Source organism: Podarcis raffonei, chromosome 6, assembly GCF_027172205.1.
Source record: "Podarcis raffonei isolate rPodRaf1 chromosome 6, rPodRaf1.pri, whole genome shotgun sequence".
NCBI classification, from domain to species: domain Eukaryota; kingdom Metazoa; phylum Chordata; class Lepidosauria; order Squamata; family Lacertidae; genus Podarcis; species Podarcis raffonei.
The window spans coordinates 19170152-19191606 of record NC_070607.1 but is presented as its reverse complement, the minus strand read 5'-3'; the positions used below and the strand labels follow the sequence as shown (position 1 = coordinate 19191606).

The window sequence follows — 21455 nt, the reverse complement described above, 5'->3', positions numbered from 1 at the left end:
GGAATAAATTTGCACTATGACGGAGATAAAGAGTGTGGCGGTGGGCCCTCTGTAGGAGTGTGGGGCTCAGCAGATGCCTTAAAGTGCTTGCTTCTTTCTTTTTTCCGTTTTATATGCTTTATTGAAATTAAAGAAAAGTATGATGCGGGTGGCACTGTGGTCTAAACCACAGAACCTAGAGCTTGTTGATCAGAAGGTCGGTGGTTTGAATCCCTGCAACGGGGTGAGCTCTTGTTGCTCACTCCCTGCTCCTGCCAACCTAGCAGTTCGAAAGCACATCAAAGTGCAAGGAGATAAATAGGTATGGCTCCAACGGGAAGGTAAACGGCGTTTCTGTGCGCTGCTCTGGTTCGCCAGAAGAGGCTTAGTCATGCTGGCCACATGACCCGGAAGCTGTACGCCAGCTCCCTCAGCCAATAAAGCGAGATGAGCACCGCAACCCCAGAGTCGGTCACAACTGGACCTAATGGTCAGGGGTCTCTTTACCTTTTTATAACAAAACAAATGTATGAAAAATCGAAGTGAAAATACAAAAGAATTTTGATATTTGCTCATTCATATCACCATACATTCTTGTTTAAATTCCTATGACTTCCCGCCACCCCACCATGTATTTACCATTTTACTTATGTGATATACTATTAATCTCTATCTCTTTTTATTAATATTCGTCACTGTTATATTCTCTTATTTTTGTTCATTGTAACACAGAAGTCATTCAAATGCTGCCACTGACGTCACATTATTGCAATAGGTATTTTCTGTACATGTCCCATTTTCGAATAAAGGTCTGCTCAATATTATCTCTCAGCTTTTCTGTCATTTTTGCCATTTCGGCATACTCTAGCAGCTTACTTTGCCACTCCAGCTTTGTTGGGATTTTCTCTCCCTTCCAATTCATTGCAATCAATATTCTTGCTGCTACTGTCACATACAAGAATATTTCTTTTTAAACATAATTTTTTTATTAACAGGCCAATCATATCACATTATTTCAATTCACATTAGTTCCAAATTATACAGCCAAATTTTTCAATTTTGTTGGGGGTACCCATACATCAAGCTCCGAACGAGGATCCAAACATCACTTCTATTACTGCTTTAATTAAACAGTTCTATCCAGTTCTATCCAGATAGTCTCTTTATTACTTTCTTCATCTTCTTGTTGTTGTCATATATTCCTTTCTTTGCGATCTCTGATAATCTTCACAAGCAGGTTGGAGCAAACATCGTCTGTGTGGGTTTTACACACTCCACAAGTCATATCTCATAGGGACAGCCGCCATTCCCCTCCTCCTTCAAAGATTTATCTTCGGTCTGCCCTTTAGTTTTCCCAGGCTTGTAAAATATCTCATAGAGGGCTCTGCCAGGTTAAAATCAAATTCCAATCATCATTCACATTCCAATAGTCCTGGTTCTCCTCCCCCCGTCTTTCTTAAACAAGCCTGTCTTGCGAGACGCCATTTTAAACTGCGTCATAGAATTTTCCATTCTCCGATATTTACCAATCCTCTCTTCATTCATCATTAATTCATCCCACACAGTTTTTAAATTCCTGCTTATGATTAATAAAATACGGCGATTCTTCTTTCTTTGGGGTGGAGGATTATTAATACTCACATAGGGCAAAGAAAAGAAAAGTTTTTTCCTCCACCCCCCTTCTTCTTCTCTCCAGACATACCAGTCTCTTAATGGCGCTTCATCGCTTGATTTATTTGTCCTCTCCCGCCGCTCTGATCCCAGAGATCCATTAATCAGCAGTCTTATCTCTCGAACTTTGCTTGATGTATGTGCTTCAGCTCCTTTCCAATTATATATTTCCAATTATATTTCCGAGCTAAAGCGAACCAGCACGCGCAGATTGGAGACAGCGTCCGGGAAGAGCCAACTTCACCGAGGGCTGTGCCAAGTGACCCATACAAGAATATTTCTTTTGCATTTTTTTGGTATGTCTGGGCCGAGAATCCCAAGGAGGAAAGCCTCCGTTTTTTTTAGAAATGATACTTTGGTCGTTTTTTAAAGTTCATCATAAATAACATTCCAGAATTCCTTGATTTTCTTGCAGTTCCACCACATGTGTAGCATGAAACCTTCCACTTCCCCACACCTCCAAAATTTACTTGAGACATTTTTGTACATTTTAGATAATTTTAGTGGTATCAGGTACCATAGAAATTGCATCTTCACAAAGTTTTCTTTTAGGGTATAACATGCAGTAAATTTCATATGAAATGAAATGAAAAATACAGCGCTTACTTCTGACACTGGCTCTGTTTGTATCCTTGGGCAAAGATTGGGAGGGATGCTCTAAAGGGTACAGACAGAAAACAGGATACGTACAAAGAAAAATAACCCCCAACCCGCAAAAAATTCTCATTCAGAACAAAGCTTCTGTACATGGACCTGGTGCGTATCCTCATGCTAAATGTCATAACCATCAATATATTTTGTTATAAAAGTGTTTGTAGCACTTTGGCAAGGTCTTAGACAGACAGACAGATCTCCCTGCCCACCAAGGGGATAACAATTTCAACATCAGGTGTTATGTACTGAGTTGAATAGGATCCAAACTGCAGCAGTCTGATTGGTCCTAGAACAATAGGATTCAGAATGCAGCAGTCTGATTGGTCCTAGAACAATGCAGCAGTATGATTGGTTGGCAGGAACCACCCAATCATGCTCCAGATAGAAGTGAATCCACAACCTGATTGGCTTACAGTAGAATTCCGGAATTAGCCAATCATGTGCAGCCCATTGTGTAAATAATGTATATAAAGCAGATACTTTGAGGGGACTTTCATTCATTCCTCCTCACCACTATGAGCTGAATAAAGAGCATGAAATCACTTTGCGACTCTGAGTATATTTCATCAGGGATAACAAGAGACATTGGGAATGAAAGGAAGAGGGAAGAGTAACAAATGGAGAGGTGAAGGGGGCAAGGGAGCCAAGGGGATAGAATAACAGAAGCATAGAAGGGATCACAGTGGTCTTCTGATCCGACCTTCTGCAACGTAGGTATCTTTTGCCCAACGTGGGGCTCAAATGCCTGACTCTCAAATTAAGTCTCACACAGAGTTACAGAAGCAGGGTTTGTTAGAGGTGGGAATGTACAGGGGGACGGTATTTCCTGTGATAGCAAAGTTTACAAGGTTCTGTAACAGGAATCTGAGGCGTGAAGCCAATGAACTTTACACGTCTCTTTGCTACTGTTTCTACAACTGATCTCAAAACGGTTTGCAACCGACATTAAAGCATCCAGTAAAACAATCCAGAATAAATCATTACTCAAAAGTAAAGCAAGCGTTCAAAGCAACATAATCGAAATTAAACACTGCAAAATTGGTCAATGACGGAATGCACATTTACAAACCCTCCAACGTTCCACAGAAGAAAAATGAGAATAATAATGGCTAAAATGCCATTCCAAACAACAACATTTACCATTTAAAAAACAACAACGTTGCACACATGTGAAAGAGGTGATGAAAAGTATCAACAATTTGTATAATATTAAAGCTGTGCTGTAGTACATTATATGGGGGGGGTGTTAACATAAAAATGGCAGCAGATTTTGAAACCGACTATTGCTCTTCAACTCCAGCTTGCATCCTCAAGTGGTTTATCTCTTTGTGCAACTCCAATATGTCCTCATGCAAAGAATGATAGACTTGTAGAGTTGTAAGGGATCCCGAGGGTCATCTAGTCCAACCCCCTGCAACACATGAAAAAACTCGGTAACATTGGTAACCTTCATCACTGCTGTACAATTAAAGGTGGTTATTTATTTATTTTAATGGTAAGGGTACATCTGTGGTCATTTCTCACTTACACGTTTAATTCATTTTCCTCTCTATGCTCAATACTCTTGTCTGGACTTCTTATTGATGTGCACATCTGGCTTCCTGTTAGAGGTTCTGTCTGCTCAGCCACATTCATTGTCATGTTCTGTGGCCCATAGTTTTCATAATCTAGAAATAAGTCAAAATACTTAGCATGGAGCAGTCTTATTTATTTATTTTTATTTCATAAAATTTATATGCCGCTTGGTTGTAAAAATAAAAAATAAATTCTCAAAGCAGTTTCCAAAAAGAATAAAAGAAATTAAACACAAAGAATTAAAACATTCAAAAGATAATTAAAATCAATGATAAACTAAAGACAGATTAAAGCACTCTGCAAATGTGGCTAGGCTTGTCTAAAGAAAAATGTTTTCAGCAGGCACTAAAGAGTCCAGTGAAGGCGCCAGCTAATGTCAGTAGGCAGGGTTTGAAAAATCAATTTCATACAAATACATAACAAGTATTAAATGGCATCTGTAACAATGGATGGACCTACACTCGTTGTTTATAACGTTAAAGAGGCGTTATTAAAATGTGACACAAGGGGGTGCTGCAGAGCAGTGAGCCATCGGCAATGGGAAACAGCAGTGAGCTTTATATAACGTTATATTTAATAACGTTTTACAGGTCAATGTGAAACGCTGACAAAGAAGTCCATGAAAGAGCATACCGCCCAATCAAAATCTTTCAAATTACATTCAAACAATTCAAATTACTAAAATCAATACCACAATAAAAGTGATCAAACATAAAATCAGGAAGACAGAACCTTAAGTTGCACTAAAAGAGGGGGGAGTTTCAGCAGCTCTTCCTGAAGCTTAGGAGTGAAGTCAGTGGCATATTAGCCACTTGGCAGCACAGAAGTAGCTATGGGAGGTTCATCAGGCCTGATTCTGCAATGCCTGCATGGGTCTATGAGGAAAGTTTCTACCTTACGACTCCAAGAAGCATGCTTCAGGGTTCGGTACTGCTACCAAGGCATTGTCATGAGCTAGGCAGAAACATCAATTAAATACTTGCCCTTGCCAGAAGTAGGAGAATACCAACCTCTGTTAAGAGGCTGCATAGGTACATCTTGATCCCTGTAAGAAACATAAACAGTTGTGAAGGATGAGAGCAATGCTCCATGCTGGCCCCATGACCCGGAAGCTGTACGCCGGCTCCCTCGGCCAGTAAAGCGAGATGAGTGCCGCAACCCCAGAGTCGGCCACGACTGGACCTAATGGTCAGGGGTCCCTTTACCTTTTAAGGAAAAAAAAATGTTGCAGTCTTCTCATCTAATTGTATATACTTAAGAGACGAAAGGAAGGGAAATAACCTAACCTTGAATTTTTTATGATAAGGATGTGGATTTTATGCAGAAGAAGGAGCAAAACCAAGCACTTTCCAGTAATGAGGAATGCCAAACACGTCACTAGGTTTTCATAATTATTTACAACATCTAAAAAGAAGAGAGGGAGAGACACGCTATGTTGAAAAGATTTTAGAAAATGTTAGCAGAAGTTAGTTCTGGCACATCTCTTCAATTTGCTTTCTACATGTCATGTCATTTCTTACTCTGTGTTTTAACGTGTAAATTAGGTTAATCAGCAAATTAAAAGAAGCAGTTGAAACTTTAGCTTACGTCCTCTTCTTACTGGGTCAGAGATCACAGGGTCTGAGGAATATTTCCCATTGTAGAAAATAACCTGATAAACAGAAAGAACAGGGAATGCTGTTATTTTATTTAGTCCAAAATGTATCACCACAAACAATGTTGCAGACCTTCCAAACAGTTTTCCACCTAAACCAAAGAAGTGATATCATAAAGAGAGTTACAGTGGTACCTTGGGTTACGAACTTAATTCGTCCCGGAGGTCCGTTCTTAACCCAAAACCGTTCTTAACCTGAGGCGCGCTTTCGCTAATGGGGCCTCCCACTGCTGCCGCGCCACCGGCACGCAATTTCCATTCTCATCCTGGGGCAAAGTTCTCAACTCAAGGTACTACTTCCAGGTTAGTGGAGTTTGTAACCTGAAGTGTTTGTAACCCGAAGCGTTTGTAACCTGAGGTACCACTGTAAGGTAAAGGTAAACGGACCCCTGACCATTAGGTCCAGTTGTGACCGACTCTGGGGTTGCGGCACTCATCTCGCTTTATTGACCGAGGGAGCCGGCGTACAGCTTCCGGGTCATGTGGCCAGCTTGACTAAGCCGCTTCTGGCGAACCAGAGCAGCACACGGAAATGCCGTTTACCTTCCCGCTGGAGCGGTACCTATTTATCTACTTGCACTTTGACGTGCTTTCAAACTGCTAGGTGGGCAGGAGCAGGGACCGAGCAATGGGAGCTCACCGCGTCGCAGGGATTCAAAGCGCTGACCTTCTGATCGGCAAGTCCTAGGCTCTGTGGTTTAACCCACAGCGCCACCCGCATCCCTGAGGTACCACTGTACTTTTACACAAATGTAGGATGGTAAGGAGGTCCAACAGTAGGTGGAGCCACTTTGAATGGCAGGCAGAGCAAACTAATTCTCGTTTTGTCTCCATGTTCATTTCTGCTGAGTTCTACAAGAGACAAAACTGAGACTCAAGAGCTGACTGGGGGCAGACTGAGGTTGATGGGGCAGTGCTCCACTTGTGCTCATAGACCAGCCTCTACTGCTTCTACTTGTGGGTTGGGTAATAATGGAAAATGTTGAAGGGGAAATAAAGTCATTTTGTTTAGTTGTTTATTTCTTGCAACGGGATGTGTAGTTGGAGAAGGCTAAGGGATCTAAGAAAACAGGCATTCAGGTGGGTGAGTTTGGTGAAACTAGGGCCACCCTAATGCATAGCTGTCAACGTTTTCCTTTTTTTAAGGGAAATTCTCTTATTCCAAATAGGATTCCTCACAAGAAAAGGGAAAAGTTGACAGCTATGCCCTAATGGGTTCTACTGAAGTACCATGTCCTTTTGTAAGGCCAGGAAGAATATGGCAGCTCCAGAACAACTGATACGCATTGTGCCTCAAATTTTTGCCCCATTGCCTTTAGAGGCAAAGGAGGTAATCTCAAGGAGATGCAATTGGCCATTCAGTAAATCCCTAGATCAATCTTATTCCCTACGATTCATCCCGCAGGGGACATCAGAAAGAAGATGGAAATCTGTGTTCATTCAGCCAATCTCTTTATGAGAGGCTGCTCTAGAGAAAAATTGCCCAAAAAAGAAAAAGAAGAGCACATCATTCTGTTTAAGAAATACTCATTCAGATACAGCTAATGGTCCAGGGGTGGACCAGAACAAAGCCTGCTCCACTCCAATCCACTCTCTGACTTCTTCCAGGTCCAAAAGGACCTGCATATCGGCGATCACACATCACTTGGACACACCTAAAATGGCCGTTGCCTGTAAGGTAAAGGTAAAGGGACCCCTGACCATTAGGTCCAGTTGTGACCGACTCTGGGGTTGCGGCGCTCATCTCACTTTATTGACCGAGGGAGCCGGCGTACAGCTTCCGGGTCATGTGGCCAGCATGAGTAAGCCGCTTCTGGCGAACCAGAGCAGCGCACGGAAACACCGTTTACCTTCCCACCGGAGCGGTACCTATTTATCAACTTGCACTTTGACGTGCTTTTGAACTGCTAGGTTGGCAGGAGCAAGGACCAAGCAATGGGAGCTCACCCCGTTGCGTGGATTCGAACCTCCGACCTTCCGATTGGGAAGTCCTAGGCTCTGTGGTTTAACCCACAGTGCCACCCACGTCCCAGGTCGTTGCCTGTAGCTGACCGTAAAAGTTAGAATTAAGCAATTTACCTTAAACTGGTATGTTGTCGAATGACAGAGGTTTATAACTTCAAAGTAACAGCTTTCGTTAGCTTTAATCATGGTCTCCGCGCCTAAGAAGTACAAATGATATTCTTCTTGAGGACCATTTATTTGTTCTGGCTCCCTGCACTTGATCTTAACAGCACTGATTTCTTGGTTTAACGGGTCGACTTGCAGTTCTCTCACTGGTGTTGGCTCTGTTTAAAAGAGAAACGGTTGATATTCATAGTCTGCACGCTAAAGCTTTTAGATCTCATGAATAGATTAATAAAAAAATCAGTGTGGGCTCTGAAACACTAGGTTTTTAGTTTTATTTTCTTCTGAAAAAGATTGCTTTGCAGAATCTTTCATCCCTGTTTGCTGTCTTATAGGTTTGAGAGGGTGGGTAACCCTCCTTTGAAATCTCAGGACCCAGACCTCTTAGACTTGGAGGGATATGATAATCGACGGGGATAGCACACGTACTTAGCCTATGGGAAAGCAAAAGTTCACAGGAACTTTTCAAACCATATTATTAGGAAATCCCTAATGACGGTTTGGGAGAAGTATAAAAACCTGCTCAAACCCAAGGTTCCCTGGTGGATCTTGTCAATAGAGGCGAAGGCGGTTAAGAGAAAAAATACCCAGGGACCGTGGCCAACGTCTAAAGGAGGAGAATAACCAATTGAAATGAAAAAGCTTTGGGAAAATAAGAGAGTGCATTGTTGATTGGTTTCAATATCACCAATTATTTGAGACATTCAAAATTGATAGACAAAAGGGTTTCTCCACTGAGACTTCCAGATTTGAATCGGATTTGGTGAACTCCAGAATTAAAACACTTTCTAAAGTATACCGACTCGTCCTTGACTGGGAAGTCAAGGAGGAGGAGGTGACAGCAGCTATGATTAAGTGGTCACAAGATTTTGGGCACTCAATAACAATGAAGCAGTGGGAAAACCTGTGGAAAAATAAATTGGAATTTTACAGCCTGTTACTCTCTGAGAGAATTTTCTTAAAATGCAGCATCGGTGGTATTTAACACCCTGGAAATAGTCCAAGATGTTCAAAAATGTCCCCAATAATTGCTGGAGGTGTAAATAAAATCCAGGTACTTTATTCCATATGTGGTGGCAGTGTAAAGAAATCAAGGTGTTTTGGGAGGATGTCCACATAGAACTGGAAAAAAATGTTAAAAATATATTTTAATAGGAAACCAGAAGCTTTCCTTTTGGGAACCACAGACTTGGATATTCCTAAAAAGGCTAAAGAGATCTTCTTCTATGCTACGGTCGCAGCAAGAGTTCTCATTGCGGCAAATTGGGAAAGTGATAAAGTCCCATCAAGATTAGAATGGATTAAAAAAACAAGTGAATATGCGGAATTAGATAGCATGTCAGAAAAGATGAAAAATAAACCAAAACAGGTATTTCTCTCAAAATGGAAAGTTTTTAAAATATACTTGAAAAATAATAGTGGTAGTTTAAGGTCATACGCAGCGTTCAAATAATTTCAGTAGCAGTGTTAAAAATGTGGTAAAACAAATGAATGGATTAAGGGATATTGAAATTGAACAAAACTCGTTATGCAGTGGCAGTGAACAATTAATACAGATTCTGTAATAAGGAATAGACGGGAAAACTGGCACATACATATTTTATGTATTTAATGTTTTGAAGGTTATTAGTTGATGTATTAATTCTCTTTTTTTCTTTGGTGGTTATGGAATTTATTTTCTTTTTCTGTATGGTGTGTTAATGTGAACGGTAACAATAATTTTTAGAAATAAAAATAAAAAGAAAAGAAAAGAAATCTCTGCAATCAGTAAAGGATTAGGGTTTAACAGTGGCGGACCAAAGTTGTTGAGCTTTTCTTAGGGGAGCCCACAGCACCTAAGATACCCAGCAACCGCCATGCCACCCTCCAGCTCCTCTGCCACTCAGAATCCCACCCCGATGCCTAGCAGTGATCGTGCCACCCTATAAACCCCTTTGCTGCCCTACAGGACACACACATAGCCCGCCCATGCCTAGCTACGCTATTGGGATTTAAGAAAACCTCTCTTTTTCCCAGGTGCAGCAAGGGATGAAAATAACACAGCCCAGCTTCTCCAAGAGATCGCTCAAAATATAAGCCATCCAGGGAACAGAAGGGCAGGGAGATAAGTGATTAAAGAAACAAAAGACTATGCCAAGCAGCAGAGGGCCAAAGCCTCTCCCCGGGCCCTGGTCTTCGTTAGTAACAGGCCTACAGTTTACCTGAAGAGGGTGAGAGAAAAATCTTTGGAGTCTAGGAGTGGCAAGATGGAGGAAGCAGAGTCAGAGACTATCTGAGTTTGACTCCAACATGGCAGCTATGGCAGAGACAGGACCCTCTTGGGAGCTGCATGCTCTGAACTCCACTCTGTCTAGGTTCTATTTCTAGAACAATATTAGCTTCATATGTTTTGATTCATGAGCCTGTTACATCCTGTATTCACATCAAGCCACAATTCTTTTTTAAAGCACAATAATTTTCTTAGGAATAAAAATGAAATAAGGAGTCATTCTGCTTGCTTCCCCAAATAATATCCAGTGCCATCAGGGTCAGCTTCAAGGATCACTATCACTGGGTACCTACAGAGGCCCATGCTTCAGCAGAGCAATAACTACCAGCTTCCTCAGTCCTGTATACCTCAAGGAAATGGTCTCGGTCCTGTATATCTGAAGGAGCATCTCCACACCCATCGTTCAGCCCAGACACTGAGATCCAGCACCAAGGGCCTTCTGGCGGCTCCCTCACTGCGAGAAGCCAAGTTACAGGGAACCAGGCAGAGGGCCTTCTCGGTAGTGGTCCCACCCTGTGGAACACCCTCCCTTCAAATGTGAAGGAAATAAGCAGCTATCCTATCTTTAAAAGACATCTGAAGGCAGCCCTGTTTAGGGAAGTTTTTAATATTTAATGCTGTACTGTTTTAACACTTGATTGGGAGCAGCCCAGAGTGGCTGGGGAAACTCAGCCAGATGGGCGGGGTATAAATAATAAATTATTATTATTATATATTCCAGAAGTCTGGGATTTGCTACTCCTCTTTCTTGTTGTATCTGCCTGCTAGGGATAGAGGGGGAATTGGTTCCGCGTGCTCTTTGCTGCTGTGTGACCCAATTCAATGGTCCCAATCTTGCTTTTGGATCAGAATGTAACTTCCAATCTGACAGTGCGCATCATCCAATTTTGCAATGCACTCCCAGAGTGCAAGAAGGGCACATGAAATGAAGTATTGTTGTGGTTAGGTATAAAAGACATGCTTCTTGGGAAACCATGTTGTAAAGCCTTGAAAAAATATGCACTCTGGGGAAATATGTGCCATAATGTAGATTATTTAAATGGTAACCTTTTAGGCATTCTTTCAAAAAAAATTTCACGCAAAATGGGTGGGATGGACTTATGATCGAGTGCCAGTGAAAATGTCCTCTGAGTGAATGTGTAGTGATAGGAGTAAGGAGAAAGAGGAGGAGACTCTGCTTGTATTGTCTCAAATCAGAAAGGCCATAAAATAAACAGTGGGGAGAAGAAGGTGGACCCAGCTGGAGAAGGGGCCCACAATGGACATCTTACCCAAGGGCCTCCAAACTTGGATCAGGCACTCTTTCCCAGATTATAATCTGTCACAGTAATACATTAAATCCTATTTGTATGCTTTTATTTATATGTGCACAAAGATACCCTTCTTCGTTGTAAAAGTTTAGTTTCTGGGATGAAGGCATCATGTTGTCATACTCACTTCCATAATCTGTTGTTAGCTGTTTGTTGCCAGTTTTCACATTTTTGCCATTAAACGATATTTCTGATTTACAACTGTAGTTCTTGTTGGGTGATAAACCTGTCACTATACAACCATTCTGCTCTTCAGTGGTCCGAAAATTCTTACCTATAAGAAATTGCAAAACATCATTGCTCCGTACTTCAGGCATCTAGAAGCATCTATGCCATGGGTGGGGAATTTGTGGCCCTCAAGATTCCCAACATCCCTTACCATTGGCTATGCTGTTGAGGCTGTTGGGAGATGAGTCCAAGAAGATATGACTCCCAACATCTCTTACCATTTGCTGTGGTGTTGAGGCTGTTGAGAGATGAGTCCAAGAAGATATGGAGGGTTGTGTAGGTTAGCTCTGGTTGACAAAAAATCAAGAACATGCTACCCACTTTCTTGCTTCTTTCCCCTGACCTCACCTCCACTTGAGCTGTTTTTGACTGTAGCTATGTGTTTTAGGTCCACCCTAGCCAGCAGTTCTTTGGCACCATCCATATCTAATTCTTCACACAAAATATTGCACCCTTGTTATCTACAGTAATCAAACCTGGAGTAGTTATCAACAACTTGTGGTTTTTTTAGGGACTTACAGCCACTCGTGTAGAGTAAGATCCTTCTGGATTTCATATTACCTATTGCAGGAGGTATTTCTTCTTGCTATTTCATTAAGGAGAGAGAGAGAGAGATAGAGAGAGAGAGAGAGAGAGAGAGAGAGAGAGAGAGAGAGAGAGACTCATGCCTTTACCAGACTTGCTTGCCTTTCCACCTCTCTACACTTATTTCTAAATACATAGGACATACATAGGACACAAAAACAAAGGTCCCCAATAAAGTGCATTTAATTCTCCAGCCAATAAAGACAGAAATGCAAAAAACTTCCAAAATCTCCTACCATGAGGAAGACAGCGACAGTAATATCTTAAATGGCAACGATGCTTATCATATTCACGATTGTTCCAAGATAAAGTCACACTGGTGTTACTTTTTTTGGGTTCTTCCAGTTTCCACTTATCGGTTTCTTCCAAATAAAGAAAAAGGAGAAAAATATCACAATGACATTCTGTTCAGTATTTCTTTTTCAGTTTTAAAAGCATGCTGGATAATATATTGCTTAATGGGTTGCATCATTTTACCCCCAAATGAGTATCTAACTCAGTTTTCAGTGTTCATCTATTCATTTTGAATTAGCGTACTTTTATGTGTTACATGACTATGAGATACGATGGAAGGAGAAATAAAAACATTGCTCAGCTTTAGTCTGTTATTGTGAGAAATCTAGTGAATTATCAATCATCTAGACTTGAACCAAGAGCACTGGGCACAACTCAGCCACAGTTGAGCATTTTAAAATCCCAATGCATTTCAAAGGTTTAAAATTTCCCTCTTTGATATATGGGATTTAGTGGTGCTTATGGATTATGTCCAGCACTTAATTCTAATCATTACAGAATCATTCGAGAATCACCACAGTCCTTCACATCTTGCCAGCTTCATGCATTCACTTCGTTGGCATTGCTCATGACTCAAGGGGCACAACTGCTTGCTGTTTTCAATATAAAACCAATACAAATCTGAACACAATAATTTGAAAGAAAATCTCCTCGATTTTGGTGGAGCATGACAACGGCACTTCCGATTATTAGTTGCACATTCTTTTATTCTAAATAACATAGAGAAGCCATCAGAGTTACTATGCGATTAACAGTGGTTGGAAACCATCAAAAACTGAAAACCAGTATATTAGTTGACACCAAAAAAATTAAAACTGACTTCACGCACCCTCTCTAGTCCCTGACATACCCCCAGGTTACGTTCTCCCAATAGCTTAGCACTGGGGGGAGGACAGCTCATCCGAGTGACTGAAAAACAATAAGGCAGATTTTGCTTAAATAAATGAGAAGTATCTGATCTTACCAGGGGGGACATGAACTGATAATGTGAAATCATCACATCCATTAAAAGATGCTACTATCTTGTATTCGTCACATTCTTGAAGTCCAGCAAGTGTGCTTTGGTCCTTGTCCCAAGTACAGTGGGCATTTTCACAGCTAACATTTTGCAGCTCTGCCCTTTTCATAACTGCAAGTTCTGCAGTGACGCCTTCTGAATTGTATTTATAACGAGCCACTGAAATGGTTCTACGATCTAAGAGAACAAATCAATGTTAAAACGTTTCTTGCACTGGAACATTTTAAAAACAAGCAAACCACAAACAATGTTTAATGTGCATTAACAGTTTAAAGAGAGGCACAGTATGTGCACTACAGGTGAGACAAACTGTTCTTCTGCTGATCACTTAGATCTGCAGCTGCCTGTTTTCCTTCAGTTCATACTGGTAATATTTCAGTTCATTAACCAGATCTGTCCAACCTGTGTGACTCACCAAGCCAAGCGCAGCTCATCAGCAATATATATAGTGGCCTATCAGAACACCTTGGCATCAGGCTGGGGTGGTGGTGGAATGTGATTGGGCAGAGCTTACAGTGGAGGCTCAGGTTGCGAATGTGATCCATGTGGGAAGCACGTTTGCAACCCGCAGCGTTCACAACCCACAGCGCTACGTGTGTGCACACGCGGGTTGCAATCCGGCACTTCTGCACGTGATTTAGCGCTTCTGCTGTTGTTTATTGCCTTGACATCTGCTGGAAGGGCGTTCCACAGGGCAGGCGCCACTACCGAGAAGGCCCTCTCAGCCAGGGAACCGCCAGAAGGCCCTCGGTGCTGGACCTCAGTGTCCGGGCTGGATGATGGGCATGGAGACGCTCCTTCAGGTATACAGGACTGAGGCTGTTTAGGGCTTTAAAGGCCAGCACCAACACTTTGAATTGTGCTCGGAAATGTACTGGGAACCAATGAAGATCTTTCAGGACCGGTGTTATATGGTCTCGGTGGCCACTCCCAGTCACCAGTCTAGCTGCCGCATTCTGGATTAATTGCAGTTTCCGAGTCACCTTCAAAGGTAGCCCCACATAGAGTGCATTGCAGTAGTCCAAGCAGGACAAGGTTGGTTTGCATTTCTAATCAGAAGCCAAAAGCTGCATTTCAGCTGGATGAAGATCTTGTTAAAGTTCATTGTATTTCACAAGTTGGATGTATTCTATTAATAGCAGACCCATTGAAATGAATAGATATGAGTAACAGTGCAATCCTAACATAGCTGTCAACTTTTCCCTTTTCTTGCGAGGAATCCTATTCAGAATAAGGGAAATTCCCTTTAAAAAAGGGAAAATTTGACAGCTAGGTATCCTAACTGTGTCTATTGAGACACAAGTACTACTGAATTCAATGGCACATACTCCCAGGTAAGTGAGGTGAGAATTGCAGCCCGCTATTGTTTTTGTTTGTTACTATGGGATGTATTTTTGTGTTTATATATTGTAAGCTGCCCTGTAATTAAGGGCAGTATGAACTTTAATAACAAATAAAAACAAATAATGCTAGGTTTGTTCATTTCAGTGGGTATACTTCTGAGTATGACTTAGTTGAATACAACTCCTATGCTATCGCTGTCAGCTGCTCCTAAAATATTTATTATTATTATTATAGTAAAAGCTATGGTTTTCCCAGTAGTGATGTATGGAAGTGAGAGCTGGACCATCAAGAAGGCTGATCGTCGAAGAATTGATGCTTTTGAATTATGGTGCTGGAGGAGACTCTTGAGAGTCCCATGGACTGCAAGAAGATCAAACCTATCCATTCTTAAGGAAATCAGCCCTGAGTGCTCACTGGAAGGACAGATCATGAAGCTGAGGCTCCAATACTTTGGCCACCTCATGAGAAGAGAAGACTCCCTGGAAAAGACCCTGATGTTGGGAAAGATAGAGGGCACAAGGAGAAGGGGACGACAGAGGACGAGATGGTTGGATAGTGTCTTTGAAGCTACAAACATGAGTCTGACCAAACTGCGGGAGGCAGTGGAAGACAGAAATGCCTGGCGTGCTCTGGTCCATGGGGTCACGAAGAGTCGGACACGACTAAACGACTAAACAACAACAACATCTGGCTGGGTTTCCCCAGCCGCTCTGGGCAGCTTCCAGCAGAATATTAAAATACAATGATTCTTCAAATAGTAAAAGCTTCCCTAAACAGGGCTGCCTTCAGATGTCTTCTAAAAGTCCGATAGTTGTTTATGTCCTTGACATCTGATGGGAGGGTGTTCCTCAGGGTGGGCGTCACTACTGAGAAGACCCTCTGTCTAGTTCCCTGTAACTTTGCTTCTTACAATGAGGGAACCACCAGAAGGCCCTCGGCATATTGATTATGTCATGTTCCACTGCTTTTGGGGTGATATATGTAAATATGTGGATATGTGGATCAACACAGCTCCTGAGTAACCGGGGGAGAAACTTAATAAAATTAATAAAATTAGAGTCACATTCCATCTTCAAGGAAATGATAAACTTACTGCAGTCCATGGGAAGATCGAAGCCCCCACCTTTTGTCCAAGAAGAACCCCAAAAAACCTCAGACATCGAAGGGAAAGATCGCCCTGAAATTACATCCGCAACATCCTTTAGTGCCCTTGAATGCAGCCATGAAGATTTGAATTCATTTAAAGTAGCTAGCAGCTGAGGGGTCCAGAGGAGCTGGTGTACCTTGCCTGACCACCAGAAGAATGGTCTATGGAGCTCACACAATTTTTGCACCCCCCTGGGCCAACCTGACCAATTGCTAAGTCAACCCCTGGTTATCAGCATCATGCCCTAACCAACTGAGCTATACAGAGGTTTTCAAACATCCAATTCCCAATAAACTCTTTCCACATGTAAGTATTTGTTCGGGAAGGCAGAGAATTCTGTGGTCCCATCTATCGGTGCTCTCAATTTAAAAGAGTGCTGGCCAGACCTGAAGGCCTTATATCAATTATTCCACCCCAGCTGAATATGGTCCAGAAATTGTTTCCCACCCACTGGTAACGATGAATATTTTACCCTTAAAAAAATTACTGGTGCTCTTCTTTTCAGAAAAACCCTCACTAAGATTTTGACACACCTCAGACCTAAGATTTCAGACCGAACCCTTAGATCTTTTTAAAGTGATTTGGGCCCTTTAAGAAAAAGGACACCGTTTTATAAGCTGATTTGTTATAAAAGTATTGAAGAGAAAATTATCATACAATGTTACACGCAATTTATATACTGCTTAATGCCAATATAGGCTGCAAAGTGTTTTACAAAATATAAAAACCAATCAGAAACTCATAAAGATATAAACATCCATAATTAAATACACATTACAGCAATCTCATTAATGTATTAAAACCTAGTTAAAATTCCCTATGGTGCCTATAGAAATTCATTTTGTTAGCTTGTGCCCAATTCCCTAGTCATTTTGAATTTTGATTCTGCCTTATGTTGTATTCGTTACCCCTCCTAGTTTTGTTTCAACTACAAATTTCATGACCATTCCCTCAATTCCTTCAACCAAGTCATTTATAAAGACGTTGAACAACAACGGGCCCGAGTCAGAACCCTGTGGCACCCCACATCACTTTTTTCCAGGATGAAAAAGGAACCATTAATGAGTACTCTTTGGGTTCAGTCAGTCAACCAGCTACAAATCCATCTAACCGTTACCTCGTTCAACCCACACTTTACCAGCTTCCTTGAGATAATATAAAGGGGGACTTTGTCAAAAGCCTTACAGAAATCAGCATTTCTCTGATGCAGCAAGTTTGTAATTCCATCAAAAAAAGAAATCAGATTGGTCTGGCATGACTTATTTTTGAGAAACCCATGCTGGATCTTAGTAATCACAGCATCCTTTTCTAAATGCTCACAGACTGATGTTGAATTATCTGTTCTAGGACCTTCCCTGGTATTGACGCCAAGGTCACTGGCTGGTACTTACTGGCTGGGTATTCCAAGTCACTTGTCTGGACCATGTCTGTAGGGAATTACAGTACAGCAAGACAACAATCTCATTAAAATATAACCATCCATAATTAAAATACATATGTAACATCAGACCTTTTGTTCTATGGTTGATTGATTCCTTTTCATGGTATTTGAACATAAATACAGATTACTATACATTACACTGAATACTGTTGACTCAGAACTTGTTGTGTTTGGGGGGGTCAGGTTCAGAGATTGTGCATAAAGCTGAAATCATGTATATCTGGAAGAATCCTTGAAACATTTGCACCCAGCACAACCGTCTGTATCCTTCTGGAGACGGCGTGCTGCGTGGTGCCCTACCCTCACCAAGCATGGCAGAAAGCCTTAAAGCTGCTGACATTTTTCAAAGGCTACTACCATCATGGGCAGTCCTGTTCTGGTTTTTCCAGAGTGTGTGTTCACCAGATAAAAATCCCTGAAATCAGTGTTCCAAGCTTCACCTGGCAGAGGTAAAAGGCCACACTACTAGTTAACTCGTGGCAGCATTGGGTCTCCAAAGGATCTCCAATTCCAGTGGGATTGCTGGAAGTGAAGGATGGTTTGGGTGTTCCTGGACTTATTTTTGAGAAACCCATGCTGGGTCTTCATAATCACAGCATCCTTTTCTAAATGCTCATGATTGACTGTTGAATTATCTGTTCTAGGTATTGATGTCAAGGTCACTGGCTGGTACTTACCTAGGTCTTCGAAGTCGGGGTCAAGAGGTGTCTGGACCCAGTCTGTAGGGAATTGCAGTACAGCAATACAACAATCTCATTAAAATATAACCATCCATAATTAAAATACATATATAACATCAGACCTTTTGTTCTATGGTTGATTGATTCTTTTTCATGGTATTTGAACATTAACACAGCTTACTATACATTGCATTGAATACTGTTGACTCATAACTTGGGGGGGGGTCAGGTTCAGAGATTGTGTATAAAGCTAAAATTGTGTATAGCTGGAACCCCCCCCCCCAACCTGGCACAACCATCCGTCTCCTTCTGGAGATGGCACACTGAATGGTGCCCTACCCTTACCAAGCCTGACAGAAAGCCTTAAAGGTCACTGGCTGGTACTTACCTGGGTCTTCAAAGTTGGGGTCAACATTTGTCTGGTTCCAGTCTATGGGAGCCCCACCTTTTCTTGAAGAATTGCCAAAGATAATTAAAGAAGGATCTGAAATTACATCCACAAGATCCTTTAGTACCCTTGGATGCAGCTTATCATGCCATGAAGATTTGATTTCATTTAAAGTAATGTAGGTAGCAGCTGCATTCCTCTGCTGAGAAGTCCAAAGGAGCTAGCATGCCTTGCCTGACCACCCAGAGCAGTCTAGGGAACACTCACAATTTTTGCACCCCCCTGGGCCAACCTGACCAATTGCTAAGTCAACCCCTGGTTATCAACATCATGCTCTAACCAACTGAGCTATACAGAGATTTTCAAACATCCAATTCCCAATAAACTCTTTCCACATCTAAGTATTTGTTTGGGAATGTGGAGGATTCTGTGGTCCCGTCTATTGGTGCTCTCAATCTAAAAGAGTGCTGGCCAGACCTGAAGGCCTTATCACAATTATTCCACCCCAACTGAATGTGGTCCAGGAATTGTTTCCAAGCTGCTGGTAATTATGAATATGTCATCCTTTAAAGAATTACTAGTGCTCTTCTTTTCATGAAACCTAAGATTTTGACACACCTCAGACCTAAGATTTCAGACCCAACCCTTAGATCGTTTCAAAATGAGTTTGGATAGTTCTTTTAAAGAAGATTCCAAGATATGCAAATTGAACAAATAAATAGTTGCCACCCACCTGTGTTTTGTGCATCCACAATAAGGGCGAAGCCAAACACCAAGAGTTCAATCCACAAAAACATGGTTACATCCAGGTCTCATGTGTATCCTCACAAAACAGCATGTGTGTGTCAGTCTCTGGAAAGCAAAATAATGGTTATTGCCCTGTGCAAATGCCTCACCAAGGTCCAAATCAAATGTAGAATAGGCTGTGCACATATATAATGCAATGTGTCCTTATCATTCAGGAATCAGCTTTCTCTGATACCCAGAAACTAACCACACAGATACACTACACAGCTAAGGGCTGTCACGCATAATTTTTACCAACTTCTCTAAAGGCACTCTCTCTCTCTCTCTTCTATCTTTAGTTTCCATAAATCCACAAAAAGTTGTTTTGTTTTTTGCAATTCTTGTGACTTTCTAGTAGAAAAGTCTGGGAACTAGGAACTGTGAAGGGTTTCTCTTTCCATAGCTGAAATAGTTGAAGCGCTCATGGCTGTGGAGGAAACCACACTTCAACAATAAAGCAGGATAATGTTCAGAAAATGTTATAGGATGCACGTACAAACAGCTTTTCATGGGCTCTCCCTCCGAATGGCTCTAGAATGTGTGTTTTGCCCTGGGGCATCCTGGGTTCTCTACCATCTGGATAATCATTAATATGTTCATCCTCATTCCTGAGTGATGATTTATCCCAAACCTGACATTCCTCAACAACTGTTGAATTTCCCCCCTTGATCAGTTTTTCAGCTGCTCCGCTATCACCTTGCAGCCACCAGTCTGGTTCCATTTTGGTTCAAGCGATCCATCAGTTCTTAGATGTAAAGCAGCTTTCTGTCCTTCCAGTGGAAGAAGATCATAGCTAAGGGGTAGAACACTTGCATCTTCTAGTAGGGCTAGGAATATCCTTTCTCCCAAAACTTGGAAATCCACTGCCAGGTAGTGTAAAGAAAACTGACCTGGATGGATCAATGTCTGGCAGATCCCTATGTTCCATCATGAATCCTCTATCTAAGACAGAGCGAAAAGGCACCTGTTGAAGTTTTTATGGACGATGGGGAAATATGTTGAAAAAGAAGAGAACACAAGGAGAGGAGATGGATGGGTGAAGAAAGAAACATCATCTGCAGAAACATTCCTTGACATACAGTGCTCACGCCCTCAAAGAGTCTTTTTTTCTTTACCTAGAACTAGTTGTCCCAGCACTTGTTCAAGTGCATATTTAGGCAGTATTCAAACAGTGCTACACGTGCCATATCCTTTCTGCAGTAATCTTTTCTGTAATAAAATTTCAGCCATTTCCCTTTGGATTTCAATTGGGGGAAGGAATATATCTCTGGTGCATTTTGCAAAAGGAGTTGAACAATGCTTTGAACAGTGGGGAAACGGAAAATGCCAAGTTCATGCACTCTCTGCTGTCACGTTAGACAGATTTTGGCTCCCAGTTGTTGCCAAAGGAACACTTTATACAAATGAAAATGCATTACAACTTGTATATTGCCTCCCTAATAATGCCCCCCACAAAACTTAAGAGGACTAAGAGAACAAAGATCATTGCAGGTGATATTTTAAGGGACAAAGAAACTCTGTGTCCTAAAAGAGTGGGGAAAGAAAGATTTCACTTGACAAAATCTGTCTTTATGAAATAGGCAGGAATACAACTGAAGCTAAAGACTAAAGATCAAAAACCGAGGGAAAAGGAGGCACAGAGAGATGAGAAACCTGCCCTACCACTCTAGGCAACTCACCTACTATGCACTTCCCAAAACCTAAACACAATACGCAAACCAGAACACAAAGTTGCACTTCTCTGAATTTTGCAACCAAGAAATGTTTACAAAAAATTCATCTACTAGGGTAAAGTCTGCTTGAAAATGCATATATAACTGCAAATAATATACAAAAATGCATTGTGATAGATTAAATTGCTTTAGAAAATGTGCATATTAGGCAAAATCACATGCAAAATTGTGTATATTGGGAGAAATTTGCATTGGCTGGAGAGCTGCATTGCAAAAATCAGAGAAGTGCAAATTTCAAAAGATGTCTGTTTCAGTTCGCTTATTGTTGTGCCGCATGAACTGAATCAAACTTCTTCCTCTCCCTCTCTCTACCCAAGTTTGCAATGTTTCCAATGCTGGATTTACTGTCAGATAGCATTTATTTTCGCCCTAGTTTTCCAGATAGTTTCTAATCTGCCATATGACTGATCTCACTATATCTGAAAACTATCCCCCCACCCCCGCCGGAGCATGATTTCATTTGGGTTTATGGAAACTCCTTATTCATATGGACTGTAACCTGTGGATAGGAATGTGTTCCCCATGGCAGTTTCCAGCCATTACAGAATGGAGGCAGAAAATGCCTTTTAGCA

The 21455-nt window shown here is 41.5% G+C and overlaps 1 protein-coding gene across 1 annotated transcript; it reads right to left on the bottom strand.

Moving 5' to 3' along the window:
* Window positions 1–2252: 2252 nt before the first annotated feature.
* Window positions 2253–17280, bottom strand: LOC128415105 (receptor-type tyrosine-protein phosphatase C-like). The gene is made up of 8 exons (XM_053390971.1): window positions 17247–17280; window positions 13311–13541; window positions 12289–12414; window positions 11367–11513; window positions 7613–7821; window positions 5467–5530; window positions 3833–3971; window positions 2253–2307 (listed from the first exon to the last, which is right to left on the bottom strand). Exons 1-8 carry the CDS (start codon window positions 17278–17280, stop codon window positions 2253–2255), a joined length of 1005 nt encoding a protein of 334 aa, XP_053246946.1.
* Between the last annotated feature and the right edge of the window lie 4175 nt (window positions 17281–21455).

Coding starts and splice junctions, on each gene's coding strand:
- LOC128415105 (XM_053390971.1), bottom strand. CDS start 17,280: ATGGTCCAGACAAGTGACTTGGAATACCCAGCCA. Junction 12,415..13,310: donor ATCAGTTCATGTCCCCCCTG/GTAAGATCAGAT, acceptor TTTATTTGGAAG/AAACCGATAAGTGGAAACTG. Junction 5,531..7,612: donor CGACAACATACCAGTTTAAG/GTAAATTGCTTA, acceptor TCTGTTTATCAG/GTTATTTTCTACAATGGGAA.